Consider the following 27,235-nt stretch of genomic DNA (forward strand, 5'->3'; position numbering starts at 1 on the left):
TGCGCCTGGATCTTGCTAGAAACACACACTTAGGTCCCACCCAGAATTCCTGCAGCAGAATTCTGAGGATGGCAACCAGCCATTGGCCCCTTTAAAGAGCTTCCAGAATGATTCTGAGGCTCCTTGAAGGTTGAGAGCATCATTCTTGGTAGCAAGCTTGTAAACAGCTGCAGCCCTGGCACCATGCCTGGCTTTCAGGAGAAACTGGAAATTTTACTGACCAAATCCGCAGCCCCTGACTGACTCTGAAAGGCAACACGTGTTCAGTGAATGAAGCAGAATTCTTTCCAAGATGCTTCCAGCAGGGGGCCACCCGGCCTTGACGTGTGCATGCGCAACCTCAGCAATGGAGAAGAACTTTTTATAACAGCCCATTTCATTTTTAAAACTTTGGGGTGTTAGAATGTTCTTCCTGATGCTGAGCCCAAGCCTGCCCTTCTAAATTCTGGGTCTTAGCTCCAAACTGTTCAGGTGGCACAGCGCCCAGAGATCAAGTTCTCGCCACTAAAAACTATTATATGTCAGCACATTTAGTTCCCTCAAGCAAACTTAAGGATGGTTACTTGCAGAAATTAGTCACATATGTGTATGCAATACCCAAGGATCACAATTATAACCACAACAATAACTTTCAAAAAGCCTGTCATACCAAGCACGAGTCCAATTTGAGCATTTATGTCTACGAGAATTACTTATTTCATTTGGGTATTTGCTAGCAAGTGTTGGCAGACATCAAAGCTTTAAAAACCTTTTTGACCCTAAAGCTAACACATCAATTAATTCCTTTCAGGAAATTATTTTGGGAAAAGGAACCAGAGATTTGAGCATGGAGTCCAGGACTCAGCTGGTAAAAATCCAAAGTGATCACAGCTCAGGATGTCCCATGCCAGAGCCCCAAAAGCCCAGGACTTCTGCCTCACTGCAGAGACAGAGATGGCGTCGTCCACCGCAGCTCAATGAATGCTGTCCTCCTCCCAAAATGCTTTTCCTGAACCTGTCTGAAACCACTGAAGCATTGTCTCATATGAGCAGTTTCATATGGAAACAGAAACCTTGAACGACAGATGATCCCATTAGTTACCATGGGTTCTCTTCTACATACAGGTCAATGGGGTAAAGACACTGCCCCCACCCCTCCAGGTCTAGCAGGAGGTGAGGTCTGAGATCCAGCCTCGCCTACCACCTTCTTCAAGTGGACAGAGCACCAGGTTCAGCTGTTCACTGGACACCAATGCACCTGCTCACCCCCATCAACTATCACCTGGGTCAGACTTGACAACCCTCTCACTCCCCAATCTGTGTTCGTACTTTTCACCTAAATAGAATATGATTTCCCAGTGCACTGCTCCTGGTTCTTAATTTCAAAAGCAAGTTCCTAGATCATTTTGTCTCTTCTCCTAGAATAACTGAATCACCTTGTATTTTATTCGACTGTGACATGGATTAATTTTTCCCCATGGGTCAAGGGGCCTCTGATAGGAAACAAACTCCCAGTTCCCCCATTGGAAACGCTCAAGGGACTCTCTTAAGGAGACCCTGTTAACATGAAGTAAAATTACTTCACAGGTGTGAAAATGATGGGGCTCCTTTCCCACTCATGCAGAATTTAAAATGGCTTTCTCCTCGGATGGCTATCTCAGACTTAATTGAATTCAGAAAAATAGCATACAGAAAACACAGCCTTTGGATTTATCAACAATCTTCTCCCTAATCTCACCCGGTAATTTCACCACCTCTCTTAAGTCCTAAGCCCTCATTCCACATCTATCGCAAATCCTCAATGGCAATTTTCCTGGAAGAATCCTACCCTTTAATCTTCCCTTAAGTCTCCAGGGTCCTGTAAAATGTACCCAGAATGAAAGTGTACCCAGAGGAAGGTCCTGTGCCTTTGCTGAGAACCTTATTCAGTGATCATTAAATATTCAGGATCACTCTTCACAACAGTGGCAATTTCAGATCAAAGGCAAAATTTCAACAGTTAACGTAGTGGCAGGTTTGCACCCAGAGGCCTACATTCCAGACCTGTCACTGTCCAGGAGAGGAGTCACCATGCAGGCAACAGTCACTGTCCAGGAGAGGAGTCACCATGCAGGCAACAATCTACCGAAATTTATCTCGTCCCAATACATATGAGACATGTCGTAAGTGGGACATACACACCCAATTTTGAAGACTTTGTATGAAACACATAATGCAGAATATTTTGTATTTTTTATATACATTACATTGAAATTGTATTTTTGGTACATTGAACTAAATAAAATATATTATTAAAAATTCATCTTGTGTCTGTTTCTTTTTATAATGTAACTATTAGAAAATTTAGAATTACATATACGGCTCTCAACATTTCTTTTTTTGGGGGGTAGGGTACTGAAGATTGAACTCAGGGGCACTGGACCACTGAGCCGCATCCCCAGCCCAATTTTGTATTTTTTTTTTTTTTTTATTTAGAGAGAGGGTCTCACTGAGTTGCTTAATGTCTCACCATTACCAAGGCTGGCTTTTGAACTTGCGAACCTCCTGCCTCAGCCTCCTGAGCTGCTGGGATTACAGGAGTGCGCCACATTTCTATTACACAGAATAGTGTCTCTAGAAACCATGTGATCAAAGTCCCAGCTCATAGATGAAATGATCCGGAATTGCTGTTTGTATTCCAACTCTACCTTCAAAACTTGAAAAATAGGGCATGAGTTTATCAGGAGCCACAAGACTAAACATGCACATACACTTTGGAGTTTTCCAGAATCCAAACTGGAAATCTCAATTTCATTGAGAAATGTGTAATATGATGTGCATGATAAACCAAGGTCTGTTGACAGAGCATTGACAAAATATCTCCAGTGCTGGCATGAGAAAAAAAGAGGCTTTATAAAATCAAAACTTGGGTTCTGATTCTGAGTGTTGGGACAGGCACACTTTGTGGAGTTCTGGCAATACACTGTCCTAGGATAGTTCTACCCATGTAATCCCCCACATCAATGTTGAGTCTTAGTTTGCTAAAGTGAGCAATGCTAATAACTGTCAATATATAATGTTATCTAGATGAATTTGGTTTGTGTCTCTGTGGCTATATTCCTACTGAGTAACTAACACATTCTTTTATCCCAAGTTTGAGCATTTCAATAAGATGAATGAGACAGGTAACAGTGGGCCACTTTGCATACAGAGGGCACTCAGTAAAAATCTGTTGAATCAATGAATAGTTTCCTCTATTTCCATGTCTTTCAGAAGTCTTTTAATATCACTACATTTCTTATTCGATTATGATATAAGTTAATACCAAAAAGTTAATAATTTCCTCAGTGTGAACAAATACAGCCAGAAATCAAGTCTTTTCATCTTTAGATACTGTCTTTAAACCCCTTCACGTTGGAAGAATCACCATCCTGTAAGAGACTCTTGAAAAACATTTTTTAATTTAAAATATTATGTAAGAATATAAGAAAGCTCAGGGAACACTGACTAATTTTAAAGTCAGAAGTAACTGTTAAAAAAAAACAGTTAAAAATGAACTGTGAGAGTCAGATGTCACCTCCAGTGCAGTTTTATTTATGAATATGTTTGTTCAGAAAATTCACAAGACAGGGGATTCCAACCTGTGCACCTCAGGGTGACACCTTTACCCAGAGTTCTGACTCATTTTCTTCTAGAGGGCTCCAGTGAGCCAGGGGAGGATGGTTCTTACTCCCTGCTGTCCCTCATCTCTTGCAAGACCAGCACTGGCAAACACCAAGGGTTCATGATCCAGCACGTGGTAAGATTCGCCTCATCAATTTTTTTCTTGTTTCCATACGTGTCTCTATTATCTAAGATAATTCAACCCCGTAGGTAAGTGGAGGCAAAGGCTGACACAGTAAAGGGAACGCGGGGTGGGGGGGGAGGTTCAACAGCAGAAAGACACTTGTCAGTGTTGACACCCACAAGTGCCAACAGATGTGGCGATTTAATGAAGCATGTGCCTTGGATCTGGCACTGCTTCCAGCGGGGAGCCTCCTTGCAGCAAGAGCACCACACTGTCCACGCTAGCTCTCCTCAACACTCTCCTGGCATCTCTGCCGAGTGGAACTGGCACATCCTGGTGTGTGTGGGAACTGCGCCACGCAGACAGGTGGCCACGACTCTGTAGCTGCCAGAGTAACACAATGAGCATCAGATTCACGTTCCAAAAGTCGGAACCAACCAAGCCCACTTCCACACGCAGCCTCAAAGTCAGACTTGCTGTCCTTGAATGGGGGTGGGGGATCGAGCAATGCAGGAAGGAAAGAAACGGGCAGGCGGAGAAGACATGCCTGGCAGCGTCCCAGGCAGCTTTCAGTGGGCAGAGGCCTGACTCTAAGAGCAGGGGTCCCGTGTGATATGAGTTAGGCTATGGCCTGACTTTTTAAGCTGCATGGTTCTAAGTCAAGGGAAACAGATTTCTTAAATCAGAATGAAAGTACAAAGGAATGATAATCTGAGAGAGCTACCCTGTCTTGGTGTCTGAAATAAGATAAGGAGAGCAAAATAAAAGAAGGTTCAAGATGTTAAGAACAACGGAGGTTTGGGATTCTGTCTCTGGATTATGAATAACAGTCTAGGACTTAAAATGGTTGTTTAGATGGGTAGCAAACCCATTTCTCTCTAGAGGAGACTCTCTCTCCCACTTCAGTGAGACTTAGTAAATTTCTCTTCTTAGTCCTAACTCCCACGAGATGAGTATTTTAAGGTACTGGTTTAAAAACACAATTGTTTTCACCATTCTAGTGAGCTTCTAGGACAGACGTGAACTATTTCCAACCTGAACTACTATTTTTAAAAACAAAGAAATATTGACAAAGACATCTCATCATAAGAATAATACCTTCTGTTTGGAGCATTCAGAAATAAAAACCAGCATACCAATGACTTCATCTGACCTCAGGATTTTTTTTTTTTTTGAATAAAGAAAAAAATATGTGGCCTTTACAAGGACATTCCCCTTTTTAAAATAAGATTTTGTTGTCGGGTGCCGTGGGCACATGCCTATAATCCTAGAGGCTCGGGAGGCTGAGTCAGGAGGATTTTGAGTTCAAAGCCAGCCTCAGCAACTCAGCAAAGCCCTAAGCAACTTAGTGAGACCCTATCCCAAAATATAAAAAAGGGCTGGGGATGTGGCTCAGAGGTTAAGCACACCTAGGTTCAATCCTCAGAATCCTCCCTTCCCCCCAATTTTTTTGTTGCAAAAGATCTTGTTTGGAGACATTTTACCTAAATAATAAAAGAAAAACAACAAATAAACAAACAAGAAAAGGGGCAGAGCCCTGGAAATGTTATATGAGTGGAATTTTTCATTTTCTGAAAATGCCAGTATTCCAGAGGCAAGCCCAGAGTTGTTTGCTCAAACAACTGTCCAGAGCTTTACAATACAGACTCCGCATCTATAAAGGAAGATAGTGAGATTACTAAAAAAGAGATGCAGTCTCTGAAAGAGCTTTTTAACTAGCTAAAACATTGATTTTGGAGCATGTAATTTTTTTCTCTTATAAAATAATATTAGATCTGTTCCTCTGGAAAAACCTTTCTTGGATTTCAAGTTTATGTGTAACTAATGCTGGACCCTCCCCCACTTCTTTAAACTTTAGGTTCAGACCCTTAAAAGTATAAAGACCAGATCTTTAAAGGGGTCACTTTAAACATTAGATTGGAACCTTGAACAGTATTATTATTGGCATCCCAATAAACAGCGGACTTAAGGTCTCCACAGAAAAGCTCTGATTCCCTGCCGAGCACTCAGACACCCAGACAGCTGGAACAAACACCACGCCTGTGATGGTATGAACCCACGTCATGAACACGCTTACCACTTGGGTTTTGTACGTGGGCACTGACTAGCCAGAGGGAAATAAAAACGTGATTATTCCTTAAGATATCTCAGATTCCAAATGAAAACAGATACCTGAATGCCCATTGGTGTGAAGAGTTCTGTTCTGTTGCACTGGGGGAAATTTAATAAAGAGGATATCAAAGAAATTAGTGGTACAAAGGCCACAGCCTTCCATATAGCAAAGGCCATGAGAGAGTGATACTAAGTGCCTGCTAAGAAAGCTTTGTTTTAATCAAAATATACCGACTGGGGGCTGGGTGCAGCTCAGTGGCAGAGCACCTGGACCTGGCAGAGCATGTACTAGGACCTGGGTTTGATCTCCAGCAAAACACCCACACACTGGACTGCAAGCCCCTTACGGGTATGGACTCTGTCTTTCTAGGTTTTGAATCCCCAGCACTGAACACAGGGCAGGCCCCTGAAGTTTCATTAATTATCAGTTATGGAATAAATGCCCTAAACGGGTAAGCCTCTGTGCTGTTTTAGGACAGAATCAGATACCATGAGTACTTTTCATGAATGCTGAGCCAGAATGACTTCTGCACACTGGGCTCTTCCTGCTTCCCCTCTGTGAAGGTGTCTCAATTTGTGGGCATCATACTCCTCCTAAGAGACTCCTGTGCACCATGTGTGAAGTCGAACATTAATTAGCCTGACGTTTAAGGATGACTCCAAAGAGTCGGTATCTATCAACAAAGAAGAGCGTTCTACTCTCAGCAGGTTTAGAAGGGGTACAGAAAACCAGAACAAGACAAAGTTGCTGGAAACCCCAGAGAGAAGGCAAGGCCCCCAGACTTCATCAGCTGGTTTTGTGGGTAAGTAGACAAAGGGGGTGGCACCAGGAGTTTTAAGAAGAGGTGACAGCGCAGCTGGTGAAGTGAGGGGCTGTTCTGGTGCCACATGGCCCAAGGAGCAAGGTGGGCAGGGGGGTAGCTGGACACCTAGTCACAAGGTCTTGAAGTGACACGGGTGGGCTCAGGCCCAGAATATTGCCAGGGGCACTCAGAGAATCACTTAGGCATGGGACACAGGGGACTCCCCTCAAGGCAGCTAACTGCAATGCCTCTACGGCCTGTAGGCCTTAGGCCTTAGGTTAGGGTTAGGGTTAGGACCCAGGCTACTCTGGGTCTCCAGACCTCTGGCACAATTTGGAGCAGAGTTCCGTCATTCTGTCAATGGTGTTTGAGGGGAAACGAGAGGAAATGGAAAATAGCAATGAAAACCAATTTGTGACGATGGAGATTGCAGCTCAAGACATGGGTATCTGAAACCACCCACTTTAAACCTTAAAGAGACACCGTGATGATCTAGAAGGGAAAGCCGGACTGTGCAAGTGGACACAGTTGGGGGGCAGACCAATAACAATTAACACTCAGGGTCAAGGCCCTGAGGTCTGAATGGGTGTGCAGAGCCAACTACTTTAGCTTCATAACTTCCACAAGCTAATTAGGTAAGCTGTCCATGACTGCTAGGATCAGAGACCAGGGTGGTCCACAAGCTCCACTGTGATCCACTCTTTTCTTTTCCTAAAGGGGGTTCAAGTTAATAAGAAAGCAGACTCCAAGAAGATGGGGCAGCTTGCAGACCACAGACAGGCTTCTGAGAAGGCTCTCATATCCATCCACCCATACTCTGACTGCTCAAAGTAGCTTCTACCAAATTAACTTCTAATCCTAAAAGCCACATCTACCACCATGATTGATTTGCAAACATAAAATATTTCCAGGTTGAAAACATTATGAACTTAACCTTAAAGGCCTGGTCATTTCTTTCCAATGCTAACATAAACACATTATAAATGCTAGCAGAATTTACTGGACCAAAGGGAAAGGTCAAATGGTTACTTATGGTTAAAATATTTATGTTAGTATTGAAATATACTTTACTAATTTCCCACAAATCAAAGTATTGATTAACTGAAAAACCATCATTTAAGCAACTTCACCTTTGGTACTAAGTTTCCAAAGGTTTTTATTAAAAAATAAATTTATCTTTGGTATAGATATATACTTATATAATTCCATAAATGAATCAAAATCATACACATAAATATTAATGCACAAATTTATGAATTAGATTACAGAAATAGTAAAGAAATCAGGAAAAGAATATGAAATGTCTTTAGTTTTTCACCATGCTGAAAAAATTCCGCTAAAAGTGGGCTAATAAATGTACTGGTTCACTTACAGAATTTTTAGTTTCATGATAGCTTTTCCATTATTTCACAAGAGCAAGATCTTTAAAACGTAGTGAAGGACTGTAGTGTATCATCCCCTACGTGAAACCTATAGTAGGACATTTGATGCTTCTTCAAAAGACACATTAGATGTATCTGAAATCCATTAAGAATAGAGTGCAGTTACTTTAAGGTAGAATGTCTTAAATAAAATGTACTAAATGATACTTCATGAGACTTTTAAGAATCGTCTTTGAGAAAAACCACAAGTCTCTCTCCCAGGGATCTGTAAGTTCCTATTTAATTCACAGCTTTAGAACCTGAAGTAACATTTGCAATGGGCACATCAGAGAGAGGTAAATGGAACCCTCCTCTCACTCCCAAATCATCATCTTTTTTTTTTTTTTTTTAAATATTTTCGTTGCAGATGAACACAATACTTATTTTGTTCACTTATTTATATGTGGTTCTGAGGATGGAACCCAGTGCCTCACACATGCTAGGCAAGTGCTTGACCACTGGGCCACAACCCCAGGCCCCCAAGTCACAATCTGAGAGAAAAGACACCAGCATTGCCATCAGCTTCACTATGAGGCTGAGGGAGATGCGACCTCCCAGATCAGTGGTGAGCTTTATGGTCATCGTGGGGGGCCCCACGCCGAGAAAGAGACACATGTGCCTGTCTGCAAGTTAACTTTCAATCTCAGGAAAAGTCACCTCCACTACTTTCTGTACCTGACACTGTTTCATTCACTTGTCCCTGAACTCTCAGGTGAGTCACTGGAAGACGTGGCCATTCTATCTTGGTATGGACAACAATAATGTCAAAGGTGTGAAGTGTGACAGGTGTAACCATGCTGAGTGAGCACTGGCACCTTCTGGGGGTACAGGGGGGATATAACAGGAGCTCTAGTAGCTCTGCTGCGGCTTCTGCTGGTGGCTTCACCAGTGGGAAACTCCCCTGCGAACCCCGAGAATCTGCTTTGCTCATCTAGAATTCCACATTCTGAAAAGGCGGTGGAGAAAGCAGATACCCAAAGAGCGTTTCCACCTCCAGAGCCATGTTCCCTCCAAGCAAAAGGTAAACAAGCAATTCCCCATCTGTTAAAACACTACTCAACAGCACAAAAAAAACACAAAGAAGTTGCAAAATTAAGAAGGCAAACATAATGCTTACTTTCTCTAAATGCTTTACAGTAGCCAAGGAAAGATAACAAAAAGAACAGGGTGCACAGGAGGTCAGCGCGGCCGACAACGCCAGCAACCTTGAAAGAAGGGGAGAAAAGATGCATGTCAAAAACAATGAAATATTCCTAAACTCTGGAAACACAAAACGTTCCTTAGACATAGAAAACCAGAAACTCCCCGGCTCCTCTATCCCCCACAATACCCCGTGAAGCTCTGCCACGAGGCTTTGGGGCCCTCTGATTCTGCTTCTCTTCTTCCCTTTATGTCTAGGACTTGATTTAACTGCTCCTGAGAGAAGACAGGCTGTTCTGCAGGCACTGACAGCTGTGCTGCAGGCTGGACACACACAGTAAGAGCTGGTATTTAACATGCCGCCCCAAGGGCCGTAGCTTCTTAGGCTTCTAACGTGCCCAAAGTGGATTTTCCACTGGAAGACATCAGCAACTCAGAGGGTTTGGGATTTAAAAAATAAATTTGATCAGAGACATGAAGGATATAAAGGTGGCAAATATGTGTTAAAAGCCTCCAGGCAGATAGAAAAAGACAGCAATGATCCTTCCGAGCTGCCTCTGCCACCTTTCCCTCTCCTCCAACCAAACTTGATTACGTGGTTACCCTGGAAGCAGAACCCTTCAAAAGTGAGTAACAAGATGAAAACAGAATGAAACGTCCTGCATTTCTATCCCCTGTTTTCCACGTGGTGACTCTACCCTTCCCCTTTTTCCCTCAGTGATAATGAAGCAATATAAAAATTTGTGTTGCTTTCTTTCGGGTTGATCAACAGTTGCTCTCCAAATGTTTCATGGTAATGAAAGCCACAGAATTCCACTCATGGGTACTGGCCTGATTTATGTGGGGTCCTTTCCTAACTAGCACCCGAATGTGGCATGTAACAAAGCTTCCGCTGTGAGTAAGAACTGCTTCCATGTCTATGAGATGTGCAATAGAGGACCATTCTTACAAATTAAGATAGAGGAATATAAAATGACAGAAAATTACTCTATACATCATTCCCAAGTGCTTGAATGATCACGAGCCAAGAAAGAATACCTTTTTGAAGCAGTTTCCCCTACACTTTCCATTCTAATTGTGATCTCTGGGAGATCACAGCCCACAGTGTCATGCAAGGGCTAAGGACTGAATGAGTGGATAAATCCAACCCATGAATACCAAGCAGGTTTGGTATAAGTCGTCCAAATTTTGGTATAAGTAAGAGAAAACTGAGGTTTGAAAAAACCTACCAAGAGGAAGCAAGGTGCAAGACAAGGTTCCATAGATTTGTAAAACGCGTGGCAGTAGGCTGGGGGTTGCATGATAGAATTACCCTGCAGATGCAATGCATGATAACGAGAGTTCTAGAACACTCAGGGCAGTAAACACACTCCATCAGGGACACACTACAACAATCAGGGAGGCAGCTACACAGAAGGGAGCCTGGCATGAGGCAGGTGCTTCTAGAACTGGGAGTAAGGAGCAGAGAGGGAAAAGACAGGACAGAGACAGGACTTGTGACAGGAGGAGCTTTCTAGTGCTGTGGCTACCTGTAGTGCTGAGGACAGACGGGGACCCCAAACTCTCAGAGGAGAGAAAACCACTACAGCCACAGAGCAATGGGTGGGAGGAGGCCGAGAGCACAGGCTGCTCCATGAGTAAAGGGGATAAAGAGGTTTAGGCAAACAACGGGGCCAGGATGTGGAGACCCCTTGTTCCGCGGGCAGCTAACCTAAGTGCAAAAACTGCCCAGAGGCCAACTTTCAACACCATAAACTGATTTTTGAAGAAATGTTCTTGTTAGTTGTTGAAGACCATCCCAAGTCTTTGCAATCTATATATTACACTGTCTGACATAAAGAAAAACAAATGTTTTGAAGTATGGTGTTTTAAAGTAAAAGAGCATTTTAGTATTTACGATGAATTTTTGGCATAGAAATTAAAAAGAGATGATTTCACAGGGAAAAAAAAAAAAAAAAGGCAAGAGGCTATCCTGGGAGTCCCGGAATCCAATGGCTGTCTGAACAATGAGCATCAGAAAGAGGAGGTTTTGTCTTTCTTTTCAGATATTTGCATAATATGTATTTTCAGGCAGGTTCTCTGCAAAGGCTATTTTCTTTCTTCTGAATCACCTGATACGCACCTATCAGGGTTTCCCACAGGAATCACTGCAACACCCTTATTCCATAAAGGACATGAGTGGAACAATTTGCCCAGGGGCCATGAAAAGAAATTTGAAAGGGAGCAGGGGGAAGTTTTCCCCACCAAACTCCCCCTTTTCCCCCTAAATCCAAGTCTGGGAGGGAAAAAAATCTTAAGTAGGCCTCAGTTTTCTCTTTCTTATTCCAAAATTCGGACAACTTAGACTCTGCCCCAATATCTTGAGGAAAAGTAAAACCCACCCAGGGGTGCTGGTGTCCTCAGGGAGCTCTTGGGGACCTCCGTTCTGGCCAGCAACAGGGACTGATGAGCCCCAAAGACCAGAGCCTATGCAATCAATGCCCTTAGGTCTCCTCACCACTAGGTTGTCAGCGTCTTCATGCATCTACAAACAACTCAGTGATGTGGGGAGACTTACTTGAATGGGGGTGGGGATAGGAAGAAGAGGAGAAGGAGAGATACACAGAGACATTCCTATCAGCGGAGGAGAAAATGACACTGATCACAATGACTTCCCTACCAATTACAGCCTGGGAGAGGGTAAAACTAGGGGACCAACCCATCCCAGTTAGCCTGGGGTCATCTTGGTCTTAAGCCTGGGGTCAGAACACAGTCTCAGGGACAATGGATGGTGGGTCACCCTAGGAGACTAGAAAATGTAGGTATTTATTTGCAGTGGACAAAAACATTTTTGGTGTTAATGTTGAGGGGATAAAGATAAAAAAAAAAAAAAACCCACATCAACGTTAATATAAAGAAATTTATGTTGCTAAAACCTGGGGATATATCACCACTACTGTCCCTTAACAAATATAAACAGAGGCCCATGAAGCACCCAAATTCCACCGTCCTTCCCGCATAGGGGCCAACGTGCAGTGTGAGTGTGCCATGCCCAGCCTGTACCAGAGCACCCGCTGCTTCCTGGGTGCTGGCAGGACACCTGTGAGGCACCCCCTGTCATCTGGAAATGAAAAGCTCAGGGTATCCTGCTCTTTGCACATTTGTAAAGCTGGAATTTAGAATGCAGAGTAGCAGATTACAGGAGAATGAAGATAAAATTGAGTCTTATTTGTCCAAATAATGAAAGGTAAATATAGAAAACATGCATCTTAGGATATTAATTTTTAATTCTCTCAGTACTGTGAATGGAATCCAGGGATTTGCACATTGGGCAAGCACTGAACCACTGAACTGTATCCTCCAACCCAATACTAGTTCCTAAATAGTTTGAATAGCTGTCATGGAATGGAGGAGGGAAAATGGAAGACTTTCCAAACATTCTCTCCTCTCCTCATGGCTAGATTTCCCTCAGTTTCTTTTAAGATATGGAACATGGCCTTTTGAGATTAACATGTTCCCAGATTGCATTTATCTAGAGTGAGTGTCTGTGTGTGTGTGTGTGTGTCTGTGTATGCAATCATATCCAGTCACACCTGTTGATCCTTGAAACTTTTTTTAATAAATCAATTTCTCAATACTTAAAATAAGAATTTTAGAAATTTTCTTTGGCTAATAATTCAAATATCATTTTGCTTTTAAGATTAGGCTAATTTAGGCAAGAAGCAAACAATGTTAATGAGAACTTTCCCAAAGATTGCTTTGTTTATGATTGATGTGTATAGTCTATCTATCTGGGTTCCAGCAAGCATTTAGAGATTAAGGAACTCAGATTGAAACCAATTCTAAATCAGGCACAGTTATGAATTGATAAAGAGCTTAGAGCTAAACTCTTGCAACATCAAACCCTAGCCTACGAAGGACTTAAATCTTCAAAACTTGATGAAGTAAAAACAAAGTAAAATTTAAAAAGATGAGAAGGTTGTAATAGCAACTCCATGAAACATTTGATACCAAAGAATAGACAGTTTAATAAAAGTCAGTGCCAAAAAACAGGAATTCTGCTCAATGTTTTGGAACTGACTCCGAGATGCTCAATAGGACGGCTGGTTAAATGCAGGTATCTAAATTCCTCTATTAAATGCAGACATCTATTGTAACAGAAGTAATAAAGCATATGCAGTATTTTATACCAGGTACTTCAGGCTCACAGAATGAATGACTAAAATCAAATCTTTCGCCTCAGCAAATATGCTGACTTACATTTTCTAAGGGTTTGGGGCAGGGGAAGTTCCTGACAACCTTGCAAATGTTAAATCCCCACACAGGGTGCTCCAAGTATCTTCAGCAGCAGCCCAGTGGCACAAGGCCATGGGCCACAGGAAAGCAGGGTAGGCTCCTATGTGGGGCTGTCCCATGGCCTGGCCCAAGTCTGCTGGGGGAAGAGGATGAACAGGGAGAGGGGAAGGTGGGAAGATTTCGTAAGTGGTCCCTCCCATGTCAGCAACACCTCAGGGTGGGCCTCGGAAGCCAGGATTTACGTCCTATCCTACAGTCACCTGTGATTGACCCTGAGTAAGTCCTTTACTTGTCTCCCTGGGCCACCTCATCTACAAAATAAGAGCTATTGCACTAGGCCATCTGGATGTCATGGCATTTTTATGACAATCACAGTAAGGTTAAGAAAGCTTTTTGCTGGGTGCGGGGACGCACACCTGTGATCCCAGCAGCTCAGGAGGTTGAGTCAGGAGGATCATGAGTTCAAAACCAGCCTCAGCAAAAAGCAAGGTGCTAAGAAACTCAGTGAGACCCTGTCTCTAAATAAAGTACAAAATAGGGCTAGGGGGCTGGGGCTCAGTGGTGAAGCGCTTGCTTAGCACGCATGAGGCACTGGGTTTGATCCTCAGCACCACATTAAAAAAATAAAATAAAATAAAGGTATTATGTCCACCCACAACTAAAAAATAAATATTTTAAAAAAATTAGGATAGGAATGTGACTCAGTGGTCAAGTGCTCTGAGTGTAATCCCCGCCACCGAAAAAAAAAAAAAAAAAAAAAGGCAAGCTTTGTAAACCATAAAGCTGCCAGCTGCCGTAGGAAAACTGCCCCAGACCCTTTGCTGAAGAATGGTTCTTAGCTACTGGCCAGGTAACGTTCAAGGTTCACACCTGCATGGCTGGTGTAGTCACATGAGCTCATCAGAAAGTACCAGCAGGAATCACACCATACCTTCAGGATTAAAGTCGTGCCTGGCATGGTGCCCACATGTGTTCCCAGGGAGAAGTCCTAACTTAGAAACAATCGCTTCAAGTGTCTGGAAGGGTGTTTATGGAGTGTGCTCCTGTCCCTAGAGGATACCCTAGTGTGTATCCTCTATAACCCTGGAAGCAAGAGGAGTCTGTTTTAGCCTATGAGACAGCACACAGAGCCTCAGCATTTCTTACACACGTGCGAATGTCACAGGCAGGAGACACTTACGCACTCAGTGTGCACTGGATGGACGGCAAACAGCAGCGCAGCCAGCAGGGACGCTCTGGGGGCCAGGTGCACCCTCCGGCCTTTACTGGTGTACTGCAGGCCACCAAATAATACAGAGAAGACATCCACCATGAGGACGGAGATGCCACCGTGCAGCAGGATGTTGACCACATGGAAACCCACGGGGTGGAAGCCACCTGACAAATAGTAGTTAATCCTGCAGCAAACACGGATGCTCATGTTAGAGTGCAGCAGCAGTCGGAAGGAGAAGCGCGCGTGAGGAAACGTTCAAAGGAGGCGAGCGAGACTCTGCCTCGTTGGTAAAAATAGCACCAGGCTAATAACACGCCAAGCTAAAAGCTGAAGAAACAGCGTGGACATAATTAACCACGGGGGAAAATGGAGAAATGGATGTGTCCAAGGGGAGTGGGACTGAAGACACCTGGCGAGGAAAATCAAAGGGCAAGCTAGACAGATTTTTAAGTGCAAAAAAGGGGGGACTGAATTCCCCGTTGACGTAATAGTCCACACATCACTCAGCGCTGCCCTGCAGGGACCTGGGTTTCAAATGGTCACGGAACTTGCTCATCCACAAAAGCAGCTCCTCACAGTATGCCAACCAGCCTTCCTCAAAGACACACCTTGGTGTCAGGAATTCCCACTTCTGAAGGCGTCCAATTGCTGTGGTTCCACTACTCCTAGGCTTCTCTGAGAAATTTCTACAAAGGCATTAAATGCACCTGAGAAACACTAGGAACGAGAACTTTCGAGAGGTGACCATTTAACACAACGGTCTTCCAATGAACAGGCAGAGGGAAGTTGTTTCTAAGTTTCATTTTTTTTGCCTACTGACTTGGTCACCGTAGGAAGGTTTATATCTTAATGTTTTTTTTTTTTTTTTGCTATTATTATTTTCTTATCTTTAGTTGTAGATGGACACAACACCTTTATTTTACTTATTTATTTTTATGTGGTGGTGAGGATCAAATCCAGTACCCCACACATGCCAGGCAAGCGCTCTACCACTGAGCCCCAGTCCCATGTTTTTTGCTATTATTGTGAAAAAAGTCACAATTTCATTTGATGCCTGTGTTGCTCTGACATATTATCATACCGATCTCTTGGTGCTGAACAATCATCAATGGGTACAATGTTTGAGAACCAAGAAAACTATGGGAGGCTTCACCAAACTGCCTCATCCTTCCTTGCACAGGGACCAGGCTTTTCTCCCTTCAGTCGACTCCTTGCCGTCGAAGCGAGCACTCTGGAGGGAAGCTCACCCAGGCACGTTCTCTCAGACGACTGAGTTGGAATCAGTATGTGCTTCTGAGACTACGTGAGTAGCCTCTACCTCCCTAGGAACCATTGCCTGGACTCCCCAACGCTGGGAACCTGGGACAAAGCTATATGCAGTATCAAGTGCGAGGCCTGGTGACCAGCCCACCCCACGCTGTCACGGCTCACCTGAAAGTGAGCACGGTGAGAGGCCGGTAGGACTTGTGGCTGGTGTTGCTGCTCAGTCTGCTGCCCCAGAAGTCATGACGCCACAGGTCTCCCAGGGGTGTGTCTGCTTGGAGGTCCTGCAGGGACACACCAGGGGCATCATGGTCAAGGGAGTCATGATTTCTCCTCTATCTAGAAGCCCTCCCCAAGCCCTCTCCTTCAAAGGCCCTCTGAGCTCCCAACTCTGCCCACTACTGTCCATCTCTCTGGCTTGTCCTGGGCCAAGCCCTGCCCTCTCCCACCTAGGATGCTGTCAGGCCTCCGAGGAGGCCACTGTGCCCTCTAACGTGCTCTCTAAGTTGAGCATTTCAAAATGCACCTCAGCTCGCCCCATCGCTGTTGGCTTAAAGTCCGGCCATAGCCTCCCACACTCCTGCCCACCTCTGCAGGCCCATCTGGGTTACTCTCAGCTCTTGTGCCAAAGGGTGTGCCGCACAGGGCTCCCCTGGATGGTCGCCCTCAACTCTCTACAGCTGAACTCCTCTGAGATCCATATCTCAGCCACCAAGCCTTCCTAAGTAGATTCCAAAACCTTCCGAGTCTGGGCCCATTTCCCACCTGTCCCCACAGGGCCTGGCATACTGGTGACTTATAACACTAGGCTTGAGTTCAGGACCTGGGGCACATCTGCATTTAATGGGAATATACAGAAGGTGGTTAATATATGCTTATAAATGGACCACTTAGCTAAATAAGATCACTATATCATTCCATTAAGTAAGGATTTTGTTTTCTATTTTTCCAAAAATTTCCATTTTTGATCACGAAATATTAAAAAAAAAACTTTTTTTACTACTGCACTTCCTTAATTTCCATATAACTTTAAAGATCACAAAATATTAAAAAAAAACAAACTTTTTTACTACTGCACTACTTCATTTGATACCATACTAAATAGGCTTAAAATGTATCTTTTTCACATTCAAAATATGAAACTAAATGGTGTGAAGGGCAAACAAGACAGTGGAGTAAACAGCAAATCTGATTGATTTTCTCTTTAAAGCAAAATTCAATAGGAATGTTCTGGGGGCTTAGCAGATCCTAATTTCCAGTCCTTGAGTTCCTAATTTCCAGCCACACCCAGAGTTCAGTACTTGTTACTTTAGTGCTTACCCACACAAAGGGAATAGCTGGAGAGGAGGGACCGGTGCGGTGTGGGTCACCTGACACCCACGGGAAGGATGGCTTTCACCTCCACTGGGGTCAGCCTCAGGGCCTTAAGCACACCAGCCACCCCATCCCGAGGGCTGGGGGGTAGATGTTTTGGGAAGATCGTGGAAACCACCTGCTTTCCCAGTGGACTCAGTGACAGAACCGGAAGACTAAACTCCTATACTGTCCCCAAAGTGCTTGTTCAGTAGTGAAGGGGCTGGGCGGATGATCTCGCCCTCCCTTTGAACAGGAAATGAACACCGCTGAAGCTCTAAATATTTGATTAGGCGTAGCCGCCATGCAGCAGGGTGCACAGCAGAAAGAAAGGTCAATTTTTCCTTATAATGATTTATGGAAACAATGGATTGTATCTGAAATTCATCATAACTCCACTGTCTCAAAGAAGATCATCGGCTCAAGGAACAAAACAGCAACTCAAGACTGCAGGGCAGCTTCTGGAAAAGTCTTCAACACCACTGGACCCACCCACAGCCTGTTCCCCCTCACTCAGGCACAGTCCCACGGAGGGCAGGAGTCCCTTCCATCCCTCAGGAAGGAGAAAGGAGGCCGGCAAGTTAACAGAGGAGCGCAGGACAACACCGTGCTCAGTAGAGCCTGCCCTCACAGGAGGAAAGAGGGTCACATCCAGGGCACCCCACCACAGAGCTCACTGGAATTATCAGACACGGGTTCTGAATTAACTCTTCACATACCCAAGAGTCAAACTCATCAAAATGAAAAAAATGGGCATTTCAAAGATCAAGTGGAATCCTTGTTACAAAAGCAATTCTGTGGTTAGAAAGCCATTAGTCTGACATAGAGCTACTCACTTCTTTCATGTGGTTTAAAATTTAAAAAAAAAAAAATCAAAATTAAACCATCTGTAGTAGCTGCTGGGTGAACTTAAAAAAATCACAGGCAAAGAACTTGAATTAAAAGCAAACATCAACAAGGCGCCAGTTAAGTGCCATCAAAATGGAGAGAATTAATTACAATACTATGATACATAAAATGCCTGTGAGTCAGTCATGTGTTTCCCCCATAGACATGCTTGGTCCTCAACATATTCCATATGAAAATGGCTTTTCCTCATCTGGCGAATCCGTTACCTTCACCTGTTGACAGCATTAACTGCAGTGCTGCAGAGTTCCTACACCTGCACGTCCTACAGGTGGGCTGGTGGGTTCCTTCATGTCTAGCCGCAGGTCAAGCAACACACTCCCAGTGGAGCAACAGACTGCCTGCCACACAGCCCCGACCTCCTGCCATTTCTGGGATCTTTCTCTCTGGGACTTTCCTTCCTCTGAGTTTCTTACCCTGATTTGAACATTTCTTTCTGTCTTTGAACATTTTCCTGATCTTCCCACACACCAATTTGTTCTTCCCTCGTTCTGATTAGCTTGGGAATAAGAATTCCATTTTCCCTGCACTGACACAGCATTCCAGGTGAGCAAGACTGCCTGGGATTCTGCAAGGTCAGCCAACTGGAGCCACCAAAAAGGGACAAGCAGGAAGTGCCACCCCTGGGCAGCACGCTGCCTGTGCCCCACAGCTGCCAGCAAGCTGTCCTCACACTCTCGATGGAGGACGGGCCACGCGGGGAACTTGCTGCCTGATGTTGACCATGCCCCTTCTGGCCAAAGATCAGACCAACCCATCAGTGCAGCAGGATTTTCTTTCTTTTCTTAAGTTATAGAAAATTTTCACAAAATCCGAAGTATTCTTGAGGTAATACCCTAGTCTTAGAAGAAGGGCCTCTCTCATTCATGTATGGACCAGGGCCTCTCGAGGTCAGCAGGGATTGCAGACCTTACCACTAGGAATCAAAGAGGCACTCAATTAAGGAGATGATGTAAATAAATAAATAAAATGAGAAACCCACAGCATAACAGGGCCCAGGCAAACATTTAACCCAAGTTTAATAAAGAGTTCAACTCCAACTTTGATCATTCCTTAGACACAGGCAGGTGCTTACCATGTTTCCCAGAAAAGAATTAAGCTACAAACCTTATTGTTAACAATAGCTTCTGAGTCGTCAAAGACAAAATCTCCATCATAGCTCCGTGCAAAACACAGGAGGGAAACAAGTCCCACTACTAACTTAGCCCAGAAAGGGGGAAGGACCGAAGATGGGATGATGTGATCCAAATCGGTGTCCAGCTCGGCCATTTTGAAAACTGCAGGCTGCCAGCCTCCTGCTTCAGCATCATGCTGGTTAGAAATCTGCAAGGAAAACGACATCACATAGAAACTCACCAACGCACCGTCAGGAATGGGTCTGCAGTGGACATAGTTTACCTTGAGCATCTAAGAGTGAGACAGTCATATATGCTGTAATTTTTACAGGATGTGGTTCTCTAACTACAGCGGGCAGGAACGTTGGGTGGGACAAAGCCAGATTCCTGAGCCCTATGATGACCTAGGGAATCGGAAGCCCTTTGATTTCTGATGCTGGATGTGTTGCCCTTTAAGAAACACTGATTTAATGGAGACCTGTATTTTCCGACACCACCAGGCAAATCATTTTTTAAGAGTCCCTGAGCTGGTTTACAAAGCTTAAAAAGAAAGAGTTCACATTAGCTTTCTCCAATCAAGAAAAATCAGTAACCTTTGATCATTGGGTCTTGGCACATTTTGTGTGTGTGTGGAGGGGTGAGGCTTAGGGTAAACAAAACATGACCCAACTCTGAAAAAGCCTACTATCTATTTGTGGAACTTAGATAATATGCCAGTTAGATGAAAATCTGGGAGGGAAATCACAAGGCAGGGCACACGGCTGATTGATTGGCTGATTGCTGTTAGTGGTTCACACAGAGAGGGGAACTACTGCTTTTTTTTTTTTTTTTTTGCCTAGAAAGGAATGAGCTGTGTTCCAAAGAAGGGAGACAGTTCTACATGAGAATATGACCTTCAATACTGCTAAGAGTCAAGATGAAAAGACAGACTTCTCTTGAACTTTCCTTTCAAATGGCAAATGTTGGTGCCTCAGTCTTGCCATTAATAACGTGTGGCCTTGCGTATGTCCCTGACTTTTGAGTCTATTTCCTGTGGTATTCTGAAAAACATAAGAACTTTCTAGCAGTAAGAGCTACCTTGGAAAGGACCCAAACAAATGTCAAACGACCCACAAATCACATTTATTGGTCCCCGTGCCCCATATACCCCCAGCAGGTGCTTTCTTTAGATTTGCCAGGATCATGTCTGGGTCAGACTGCTTGGTTCCAATCTTGCATGATTCTGGGCAAGTTACTGAACTTCTCTGGGTCTGTTTCCTTACCTGTAAAATGGGGATGACCTCATACAGCTGTCATGAGGGTTTTAACGAGTGCTCAGTGGAGGCTGGGCATGGTTATTATACTTTGTGAGGGTGAAAGCCCAGGGCAGATCAATTTTCTCTGGAAAGCCCCCTTTAGTTGGCTTACTGGTCCCAAGGCTCCTGTCCCTGCACAGACTGGCCCTGTTCCCTTCACAGAGATGGAAAAGAATCCCAGTTCCATCTGGGCAAGCAGCTTGGATATAAGCTGTTTGCAGATCTCCAAGTGAATATTCTAGATTACTGAATCAACAAGAAGTCAACCCAACGGGAATCCGAGGTTGCAGGCATCTTTTCTACCGTCTTCTATGTAGTGAAGGTGGAGGCCAATCAATAGGGCAGAGGACACGCGGTTCTATGGCAGCACGGGCCTTCTCCAGGGGTTAGAGGAGGTTCTAGACAAAAGATCACATCTTGCTCACGACTTGTCCCCTGAGTCCTGACACCTGACGGAAGGCATACTCTCAGGAAGTACTGGGGGAATACTACAGGTACAATCTGCTGCCTTTTATTCTTGTTCAATGAAAGGATAAACAATTGCTCAAATCCAAATTACAGTTCTAAATACAATTCAAGTCACCATACAGGCTCTAGTCACTGTTTATATTCAGCAAAAAATTACTTCTGGTGTGTGTGTGTGTGTGTGTGTGTGTGTGTGTGTAACAAACAATATGGAGAAAGGGGAGGAGAGAGATTGAATCCTTAGAAAAATACCATGATGTGAAGGTAAAATAAATAAATAAATAAATAAAAACAAGTATGGTCTTTGATTTATAAAATACTGTGTAGGCCAAATGTTGTGGCACACACCTATATTTCCAGCTACTCAGGAGTCTGAGGCAGGATGAGCACAAGTTTGAGTCCAGTCTGGGCAGTTTATCAAGACTTTGTCTCAAAATAATACCCCAAAAAAGCTGAGGATGTAGCTCAGTGGTAGAGCACTGTTGGAATCATTCCCCCACTCCCCACCAAAAAAAAAAAAAAAAGAAAAAAAAAAACAGTGTGGAAGAAAACAATTTATACCAATTTGAAGTGCACAATAGAGTTGAGAGCTGATAAAAGGTCACACAACTGCTTCTGATGTTATCCACTTTAGCCACAAATATCTGAATATCATTTCACAAAAGTCTGATGAGGTTTAAATGGCCTTAAAGGAAGGCTATGACGGAGGAGAAACTCTGTGCCCCTCGGTTGGCCACCAGGCCTCACTGTTGACCTCCAACTGTTCAAAACAGACTCATGATTTTGGTACTCAAGCAACAGCCTGAACTTGTGTAGGGCCGACTGTGGGCTCTGACATCTGAAGTGCCCTGGGGGCACACCCCTGGGATTCCACAGGATGGCTGAGTCATTTCAGAATGACCTCCCTTCATCTCTTGCAGGGACACCATGAAGAGTCTGTGCCTCTCCTTCCTCTACCCACTCGGTGGTACTCTCAGCCCTGGCTGGCTCTGGCCTCTTCATGGAAATATCCCTCCGTTTTTCTCTTAGTTTCCAAGGTCCCCACTTCTTTGCTTCCAATGAAAATAGTCAAAAATGCCCAATAAATGGAATTTCCTGCTCTCTTGTATAATGGAATAGTTCAGAAAACGCCTTTCATTAACAAATGCAAAACAAACAAACAAACAAACAGAAGGCTAAAATATGTTAAAAACCCATGTGAAGTTCTCAAGAGTCCAGTCCAGTCCAGTGGTTGAGAGGAAAGACCCTGGAGACAGACAGATTTGGATTTACTGGCTATGTGACCTTGAGCTACTTAGTCTTCCTAAGGATCAGTCTCCTTAGCACAGCAGAGAACCACTACTTTATTCAGAGTTTGTGGTGAAGATTAAATGAGGTAATGTGAGCAAGGAGCTAGTTCCCATTATGGCTATTATTTTGGAGAGATTAGTTCACAGTGCCCAATCCTTGACCATTGTCTTGGGAGCACCCACTTTGCCATCAATTGTAACTCCAACCAGGGCCAGCAGCAGCCCATCAGGCAACCAGGTGTAATTGAGAAGGGGGCACCCTTATTTGGGGTAGATCCAAGTCACATGGACTCCCTGGACAAGAGTCTTTGTGTCCTGCCCAACTACACAGAGATCCTGATCCCAACTCCCCTTCCTCCAAAAAGGAAATGACCTTTGTTCCACAATGAGGCTTGACACTCAGGTAAAAGGAGCTGTGCCCCCCCTGAGGAGGCAGACATGGGGACCAGCTCCTGCCACCCTATTATAAACTCATGTCATGAAACAGGAAGGGGCAGTGTTTTCCCTTGATGGCCCTGTGCTTCTTCAGGTGATCCCCTACCTGAATGCCCTGGCTCCTCAGCCACAGCTGGAAGGACCAGATAGGTGCTTCTGTGTGGCCTCAGTCCAGTTGCAGCAGCCACAAAGCCGGTACTACCTGAGTCCAGTGTCTATTTTAACTGGCTCGACAGTAGTTGAATGTAAAATAAATCAGATCTGTATATCCTTAATTTCTCAAACTTCTAAAATCAAGCTTCTATCTTTGAGATTAAAAAATTTATTAATCAATCATCAGTGAAAAGGTCAAAAAGATGTCAAACAGGGACTACCAAAAAACAAATGTTGCTGTGCTGCGAACCACAGGGACCCAGGGACAGCTGACAAAGCACACTGGGCTGCAGTAAACAGGATGGAGAGACCAAACCTAAATGATTGACTCTGGAAAATCAGCAGCAGTCACCCACTGCAGAATATTCTTCCACATGCATGGTCTCCGCGTGGTCTTTCTACCTCATGGGCATCAATTCACCCACATAGCCAGCTGCCCTCTGCCAGGCTGAGTTGTGACAGTGTCTGAGGAAATTGGACTAAAGAATAGGATGATTTCTGACCCAGCACCTGGTTGCTTGGCAGTAGCCTGGAGACTGGACCTGTCCCCCTGCAACCCAGGGTGCCTCAAGGTAAGGAGGCCAGCCTTCCCCACTGCCCTCCACCACGCAACGCCCAACCAAATTCTATTGAAAGTATGTCCTGTTGTGACAGTCCTCCTGTTTCTTAATTCTCGTGATACACGAGAGTCACAGCTACTTATAACAAGATTGTCTGTGTGGTTACACGTTCACAGTCACTGTCTCAGAAAGTTTCCAGCTTACTACCTTGTAGCCATTTTCTCATCTAAGTGGGCCAGCGTCACTGCCCCACCTCCACCTAGGACGCGCCAGTTTGGTCGAGGATGTAGGGAGAAGAGACAGGGACCGGATCCAGTCACCTCTTACTATAATTGTTCCTCAAGGAATTCTCCCCATCCATCTGCTCCCGGTAAAAAGCAAAGTACGGATGACTCACAGTGGCTAGATCGTTCCTCTAACTCCTCCTTTCTTTTGTGTAGGTTAAAAAAAGAAAGAAAACACACACAACCCACAGTCACAACATCAACAAGACCAGACGCCCCGTGGAGTTCGCAGGAGGTGAGGCAGTGGCTGCACCACCTGCTCGGCTTCCCCAACTCCCAGCCCACGCCGGCAAGTGGCAGCTCGGTGGCTCCAGGCGCCCCGGCCGGTGGCACCCGCTTCCCTGCCGCTTGGCTCCGCAGCCGCGCACAGAGTAGCTGGCACTCCGGGCGCGGCGGGGGAGCCGCCTCGCGTAACCCGGGGCAGGCGGCCAAGCGACCCGGCTGTGCCCAGCCATCACATGCGCCGCGGCCAGCTGGCCGCCAGGCGCGCGGCCCCGTGGCCAGCTGGCCGCTCCGCCCAGTGCGCTCTGGGCCGAGGGAGCTCCCGTGCGGCCGAAGCGGGCAGGGTCTGGAGTAGTGACCTCGGCCCTGGAGGGGGAGCGCAGGACTGTGCCCTCAGCGCAGGCAGAGGGGGCGCGCACCCTTCACACCGCGCCCTTTGTCCCGGGAGCTGCTTCGCCGGGGCGCACGGCGTCCGGGGCCCGCGTTCCAGGTCCCAGAGCCAACTCCTCCCGCAGCGCCGCGGCTGAGCTGGGCGCCGCCCCCGGGCCCGGCCGCCACGCGGGGCTTGCGGCTCGGCTGCAGCGGGGAGCCTGCGCCCGCTCCGCACCCAACTCCGCTCTCCCCAGGCGCTTTCGGCCCTTCAGGGGCCACCCCGCGTGTTACCTGCAAGGAGCCCGAGAGGCGGCCGCATCTCCCTCCCGCGCGCGGAAACTCCGGCGGCTCCCGGCGCCCGCCCGCAGCCGGCAGGGGAGGGGCCGCCCGCGCGCCGCCCCCCGCCGCGCCCCCCGCACCCCGCGCGGCGCCGCGCCGCCCGCAGCTCCCCACGCGCGGGCGCTCCGGCTCACACTCCCGCCTCGGCCCGCCCCTTCCTCCCTGCCATTGGCTGCTCCTCCCGTCACCTACACGGCAAAGCCCGGTTTCTCTTCAGTTCATTGGTGGAATCGCGAGTGACGTCGAGCCATAAGCTCCGGGCGGCGGCGAAGGAGGCGCAGGGACCGACGGACTCCGCTGGAGAGAAGGAAGCAGATCTCCGGGAGCGGGACCTGGGCGGGGCGGGGTCGGGGAGGGGCGGCCTCGGCGTGGCCCGGGGAGGCGGGCTGCGGTGAGGGAGCCGGGCCTGGCTTCCTCGTAGGCTGGAGCCTGGTTCTGCTCTGTTTTGCGCACTTAGCCGAGGGACTGCAGCATCCCTGCAGAACCACGCGGACTGCAGAGTTCTTCCTGTCGGGGAGGAGTTGACAAGGTGTGTTTCTGCACTTTCTACCTCTCAGAACAGAACTGAAACAGCCCTTCCTCCCAAGGCCCTGCCGCCGCCCCCACCTGGCAAGGCCACCAAACCGGCGTCCACGCACTAATAGTCACTGCTCACTTTGTCCTAAACCTCCCCTCCTGAGAGCCCCTCCACCCTCACTATAGATCGGGCTTGATTTGTTATTTTGCTGATTATCTCCAGACTTTAAAAAGTGGTGAGAAAACATCACAAATGCAGATTAAATTTTAAAATATAGTATGCCTGGTGCCCATTTTTAGTAGACGGTAGACGTCTTTGATGCCAGCTTCAAGAAAAAGAAAAAAGCTGAGCGTTGTGGCGCAGGCCTGTAATTCCAGCGATTCTGGAGGTTGAGGCAGGAGGGTTGAAAGTTCGAAATCAGCCTGGGCAATCTATGGGTCGTGTCTCAAAAATAAAATAAAATGAAAAGAGCCAGGTATGTAGCTCAGTAGCAGAGATCCCCTGTAAAAATAGGGAAAAAAGAGAAAGAAACCTCCCACTTTCCACCACCAAATCCACAAACCTCCTATCAGGACCCTTTTATCTCAGTGTCACAGAATCAGTCTCTCGCTGTGAACTGAAATCGCTATTCTCATCATTAATAATTCCCAAGCCTTCCTCTCCTCCATGTGCCCTTGCAGCGGCTGTCCTGTCTCCCCTGCTCTACATCCCTGAAGTTGTTGAAAGCACTGCTTACCCCCACGTTTGCAGTCTCCAGTTCCTTTCACTGCTTGGTTTTCACTCTTTGTGAGACTGCTTTCACCATGGTCACCCCACAAAACTAACTCCAAAGGACACTCACTTCCAAATGTTACCTGATCTCACCACAAAATTCCATCTTCCTCCTTAAAACATGTTTTCCTGTGGAGAGGGTCACTCCACTCTCCCGTTTTCCTTCGTTCTTTGCTTGCTTATCTGCTCTGAATGATCCCTAAATAAGACTTTTAAAGGTCTCAGCCCTTCTTACTCTACAATCCCTCCCCTCCCCCCCCCCCCCCGCACCCCCCTCCCCGCATGATTTAATCTGCTGCCAACATTTCAGTCAGTGTATCCCCAATTTGCAACTCTGGTCTTTGCTTTCATAGAACTGAACACCCATTTATCTAGTTCCCTATTTAGCTTATCCACCTGGATGTGTCACAAGGACTTCAAGTGAAATACATCCAGAGTCAAAAATTGCTTTTACTGCATGCTTTTCTTCTAGATCTCCTTTGATACTGAGGGCACTGCAGTCTGTCTAGTATTTCCCCAACTCTGCCTTCACTTCTGACATCTAAGATTCTACTTCCTAAGTATCTCTCAAGTTTGTTCACTTCCTTCAGTTTTCACTGTTAATATACAAGTTGGGCATACCTATTCTGAAAATCTGAAATTCGAAGTACTCTAAAATTCAAAAGTTTTGGGTGATCAATTTTGGATTTTGGAGAATTGGGGATTTTAGATATCCAGATTAGGGGTGCTCACTCAGTAAAGTTTATGAAATATTCCCAAATCCAAAAAGCTTTGGAATCAAACACTTTCAGTCTCAAGTATTGCAGATAAGGGACACTCAACTCATAATGTGCCACTGTGCCTGTTCTTCCCAATGACGTTGCCCCAGCAGATTGCAGTAGGCCACACGGGTGTATTTACACTAAGGACGTTGGCAAACTTTATAGATCAGGACTTGATTTGTTATTGTGCTGACTATCTCAGACTTAAAACAGTGGTGAGAAAACATCACAAATGCAGATTAAATTTTAAAATATAATATGCCTTGTTCCAAAACTTAAAAAGTTCAGTGTAAAGAGTTTAATTTGTGCAAAAGTGAGAAATAGTTTAACAAGTCAGAATTAATGACCATAAATTTACTGGAAAGGTTTTTTTATTGGAGTGGGATGCTATTTTAATTGTTAAAACATGGTTGAAATGTAGGCATT

At 45.5% G+C, this 27,235-nt stretch overlaps 1 protein-coding gene across 1 annotated transcript in view; it reads right to left on the reverse strand.

Moving 5' to 3' along the window:
• The window catches only part of Tmtc4 (transmembrane O-mannosyltransferase targeting cadherins 4), a 56,704-nt gene extending 31,906 nt beyond the window's left edge, over positions 1 to 24,798 (reverse strand). The window contains exons 1-5 of the mRNA XM_076872034.2: positions 24,713 to 24,798; positions 19,339 to 19,554; positions 16,141 to 16,256; positions 14,677 to 14,893; positions 9,199 to 9,286 (exon numbers count right to left, since the gene is read on the reverse strand). Of these exons, the coding sequence (XP_076728149.1) occupies positions 9,199 to 9,286; positions 14,677 to 14,893; positions 16,141 to 16,256; positions 19,339 to 19,500 (583 nt within the window). The 5' untranslated portion in view covers positions 19,501 to 19,554; positions 24,713 to 24,798. The remainder of the gene's footprint in view (positions 1 to 9,198; positions 9,287 to 14,676; positions 14,894 to 16,140; positions 16,257 to 19,338; positions 19,555 to 24,712) is intronic.
• Positions 24,799 to 27,235: the final 2,437 nt, after the last annotated feature.

The sequence above is a fragment of the Callospermophilus lateralis genome, chromosome 12 (assembly GCF_048772815.1).
Source record: "Callospermophilus lateralis isolate mCalLat2 chromosome 12, mCalLat2.hap1, whole genome shotgun sequence".
Taxonomy (NCBI): domain Eukaryota; kingdom Metazoa; phylum Chordata; class Mammalia; order Rodentia; family Sciuridae; genus Callospermophilus; species Callospermophilus lateralis.